The following is a 3935-nucleotide window of genomic DNA, read 5'->3' as shown; positions in this document are numbered from 1 at the left end:
CCCGCCCTCCCCCACCAGCACCCTCCTTCCTGCTGCGGCCCCCCACTGCAGGGCCCAGCCTCAGGCCTGTGCCCCCTGCACCGTGCTGCCAATCTCCTCCACCACCAGCTGCCTGGTCCCGAGTCCCAGCCTCTGCCCCTGCGCCCCCCACTTTGAATCTATTCCAGGGGGTGCCCGCAAGGCAGCGCCCATGGGCTGCGCGTATGGGTTAAGGATGACAGGGCACAGACTCGATGTCAGGTTTAAACCCCGCTGGCATGCTGCAGAAATCAGATTCAACATTTCATATTCCTTTAATGACCGCCCTGCCCTTGATCTGCCAGGGCCTCTCTGCGCTCTCACTGCTGCTGCCCCAGGGCAGTCCCGGAGGATGGGCACCCTGCGCCCAGCCCAAGCATCCCAGCCGCCGCTACGGCCCACCTTGATGAGCGACACGCCGATGGCATCCTTGCGCACGTGCTCACGGAGCTGCTCGCAGATGCCGCTCACGAACTGGTGTGGCACCACGAAGATCAGCACCTCAGCCCCCGCCGCCGCCTGCACCAGGTCAGGCACGGCCACCTGCGGCACGGCCCGTGTCAGCCGGAGCAAGCCCATGGCCCTGCACCCCACTGGGGGACTCGTGACATTGAGCACCCCCCCACCCCGACTCAGGCCACTGTGAGGGAGCCAGTGCCTGGTGCCCCACACGGCCAACCCCAAGGGAGCTGGAGGGTGCCCAGGGGACTCACGACGTTGTCAGGCAGGCGGTGGCCCGGCAGGTACTTGACATTTTCGTGCCGGGTGTTGATGATGTCGCTGAGCCGTGCGCCACCCACATCCTCGTCGAAGACCCAGAGGCTCACGGCCGGCTCAAAGTGCTGCAGCCGTGCTGCGTTGCCACCCACGATCTTGGCAATGGCAGAGCCCCTGCAGGGGCATAGGGCCATGGAGGTGTGCAGGGATGGCGGGGGGGGGAATCTGCCCAGGAGGGGGACAGGAAGGACTGGGCGCTCACCAGTTGCCAGAGCCGACGATGCAGACCTTCTTGCCTCCCATGGCCGGAGCGTGCCCTGCGCTACCCTGTGCCTGGCTGCAGCAGCTGCTTTATCCCTGCGCCCGTGGGGGCCGCCCCCTGGACCGCCCTGCAGGGAGGGGAGCAGGGCCAGACCCCCCCCCCGACAGGACATGGCCTTGGGCAGGGCTCTGGTCCTTGCTCCCTGCCCGGCCAGGGGGAGCCTCAGCAGCTCTTTACACTTGTAACCCAAGCAGCCAGGGCCCGAGTGCAGCAGCTGCGCGAGAGGCGAGTCCAAGCTCCCCCCGGAGGCTCCGAGAAGGGAACAGGGGCTGCGGGCAGACAGGAGCCAGGCTCCTCGGGCACGGTCCGTCTCCGGCACCAGGATAATGTTTGCGAACCAGACGAAAGATGAGCATGGAAGAGCAGAGCCGGGGCAGCCAGAGCTCCTTGTAGCCCAGAGCGTGGCAGGTCTTGTGCCCACCTGCCCTCCTACACGGTTACATCACCCCCGCACAAAGGAGGGAGAGCAGCTTCCTTCCTTCGCAGGAGGCTTTTATTACAACTGGGTGACGGCTACGAGGACACGGTACAAAAAAAATTTGGTCCATGAAAAAAACAATGTTCAGTTAATAAAAACAGTAATTTTGCAACAGCTGCACTTGCCTCCGCAGTATCCGGCGCCCTCCATGCGCACGTGCCCAGAGGCACTGCCAGCTGCTGCATCAGCCCTAGTGCCACGGAAGGATACGGGGAAGGGAACAGGGGAGAGGAAGGTCGAGTCTATTACTCACATACACGTAGTTACACAGACACAGGGGCTAGGGCCACCCAGGCTCCCAGACTGGCAGCAGCCTCCCAGCCATGCCAAGGCAGGGTGTGTGCGCAAAAGGGGTGTCAGCATCATGATTCTGCAGCTATCTCCCAGAGTGCGACCGACCTCTGAGTCCACTTGCTTCACTGTCCCATATTCAGATCCAGGTCAAAGAAAGCCACTCCCTTCCACCCCGCCACAGTCCAGAAGGTGAGGCTGAAGCGTGGCACTAATTCATCCCCCCAAAGAGACAGCAGGGCTGTCATGTCCCAAGGGGAGAAAACCTGTTTGCACATTCCTGACTCAGCACCTGCCCTGCACCTAGTGGGCAAGACGCCGCAGGAGACCAGTCTCACCGTGACAGAGACTTCTGCTAGTTATTGGCCCGGGATGTGACTAGGGGCAGTCTGCCCCATCAGACTCCTGGCTCTGCGTGGAGCAGCACGTTTCTCCAACAGGCGGTGGTGCAGGATTCCTGTCTCTGTCAAAGGAGTGACCCTACTGCTCCTGCGAAGCCCAGCTACGCTGTGAGAGCTGTAGCTGCAGCAGGGAGAACAAGTGGCTGCTTCACACCGCACATCAGCAAAACCCTCGGCGTGCAAAGCCACACCTCTCCACTGCTTCTCCATCCCTGGCTGTGCCAACATCATCTTATCCCACAGGCTTGCGGAAGCCTGGTGAGTAACAAGGAGGGAAATGAGACATCCAGGGACGGACATGATCGGAGAAGCTATTCTCTACTTAAGTCCAGAAACCCTTCCTCAAGAGGGCTGTCCTACAAGGAAGCCCAGTACAGGGAGGGAGCACTGTCCACCTGCTTCAGGGCATGTCACAGGCAAAGAAGGGAATGGCTACAGATCTTGTCTGTATGGCAGACGGTATTGCCCTGCCAAGAGGGATTCCAGCCCCATGTTCTCTTGTGTGCAGTAACTAGATCCCAGCTTAGGGGGAAAAGGGCCAGGATGAGTTTCTGAACTCAAGAGAAAGTTGAGTCCACATCCATTCTGGATACCAGGGATATTACAGGCAACCGGTACATAGGGTTTGGCCCTCGGGAGCTCTGGGATTGACCCAGCAAAAGTCAGGAAGGAAACCAAGTAGAAGCGTGCAATCCTCTGAGCTGCCTGCTCGCCACTTCCTCAAAGGGTTCTGGAGCCGCACCGGCAGGGACTGTGCGAGGGTGGGTCGTGGCTGCAGGTCTCTGTGCTGGAGTGGGGTTGTGTGGGCCCTAACAGTGAACTGCAGTGCTGAGTCTCCACAAGTAGCTGCAATGCCTTCTGGTCGACGAGGAGTGGGGCTGCCTATGTGTTACGGATTCCTAGGGCCTGCTCCAGCTCCTGCCGTCTCTGCTGCACCTGTAGAAGCAGCCAAGGTCCCAGCATTAATACATTTGCAGCCCAGGAGAGGCTAGACTGGAGTGGAACTGAACGCACAGCCCAACAGTCAGCACACACCCACTGGGGAGGGACTGCCTCTCCTCGCTGCTGCACTGCACAAAGGGGCTAGGGAGCAAGGAAGCTCCTCCATCCTGGCAAAGCCCAGAGCTAGGGAACAAGCTAGGATTGAAAGCAGAAAAGAACATGGGTGTATTTAGCAAACACAACTGAGAATCGCATGGGGAAAACCTGTCCCACCTCTGCCAGACCTGCCTTGGATCAAAACGAGCGCTAAACCCAACAACAGCTCGGCAGAGATTCTCCAGCTCTGCCGCTTATTTACCAGCATGAAGAGACCACCCACAATGTAGCAGCATCAGGTGAGCAGCAAGTAAGGACTCCACATCCAAGCCACACAGGCCAAGAGTGAGGAAGTATTAAATGCCAGACCAGAGGGGCACTGGAGAGAGATGCATTAATCTTTAAGTGTTCAGCTTTACCAAGCAGGGGCAGGCTCCACCAGCTGGGGTGGGATTTCTGTTTGTGAAAGCTCACCTTGGAGTAGAAGTATCTGCACACAGCTTCCTGAGCCCACGGCTGGAAGTAGAACTCAGCTCTACGCTCCTCTTCTGGATTTCCAACGACGTCGGTCATGGTCTGGGGACAGGAAGGAGAGCAGCTCAGAGCCTGAAAACAGCCTTACATGCGCTGAAATATGCACACTTCCTTCTCTAAGCCCCTACCAATAGGT

The 3935-nt window shown here is 59.2% G+C and overlaps 2 protein-coding genes across 3 annotated transcripts in view; both read right to left on the bottom strand.

Moving 5' to 3' along the window:
• The window catches only part of GPD1 (glycerol-3-phosphate dehydrogenase 1), a 3545-nt gene extending 2169 nt beyond the window's left edge, over positions 1 to 1376 (bottom strand). For both annotated transcript variants that reach the window (XR_003095718.1, XM_006030721.3), the window contains exons 1-3: positions 998 to 1376; positions 732 to 909; positions 421 to 561 (exon numbers count right to left, since the gene is read on the bottom strand). Coding sequence is in view for 1 of the 2 variants with exons in the window: in XM_006030721.3 (XP_006030783.1) it covers positions 421 to 561; positions 732 to 909; positions 998 to 1038 (360 nt within the window). In the remaining variant the exon portion in view is untranslated. The remainder of the gene's footprint in view (positions 1 to 420; positions 562 to 731; positions 910 to 997) is intronic.
• Positions 1377 to 1528: 152 nt separating this feature from the next.
• SMARCD1 (SWI/SNF related, matrix associated, actin dependent regulator of chromatin, subfamily d, member 1) overlaps positions 1529 to 3935 on the bottom strand; it is a gene marked incomplete at its 5' end in the record, with an annotated part of 8005 nt that continues 5598 nt past the window's right edge. Inside the window, 2 exons of the mRNA XM_006030757.2 lie at positions 1529 to 3163; positions 3740 to 3841. Of these exons, the coding sequence (XP_006030819.1) occupies positions 3110 to 3163; positions 3740 to 3841 (156 nt within the window). The remainder of the gene's footprint in view (positions 3164 to 3739; positions 3842 to 3935) is intronic.

The sequence above is a fragment of the Alligator sinensis genome, unplaced genomic scaffold (assembly GCF_000455745.1).
Source record: "Alligator sinensis unplaced genomic scaffold, ASM45574v1 scaffold1329_1, whole genome shotgun sequence".
Lineage (NCBI taxonomy): Eukaryota > Metazoa > Chordata > Crocodylia > Alligatoridae > Alligator > Alligator sinensis.
This window is presented reverse-complemented; position numbering and strand designations above follow the sequence as displayed.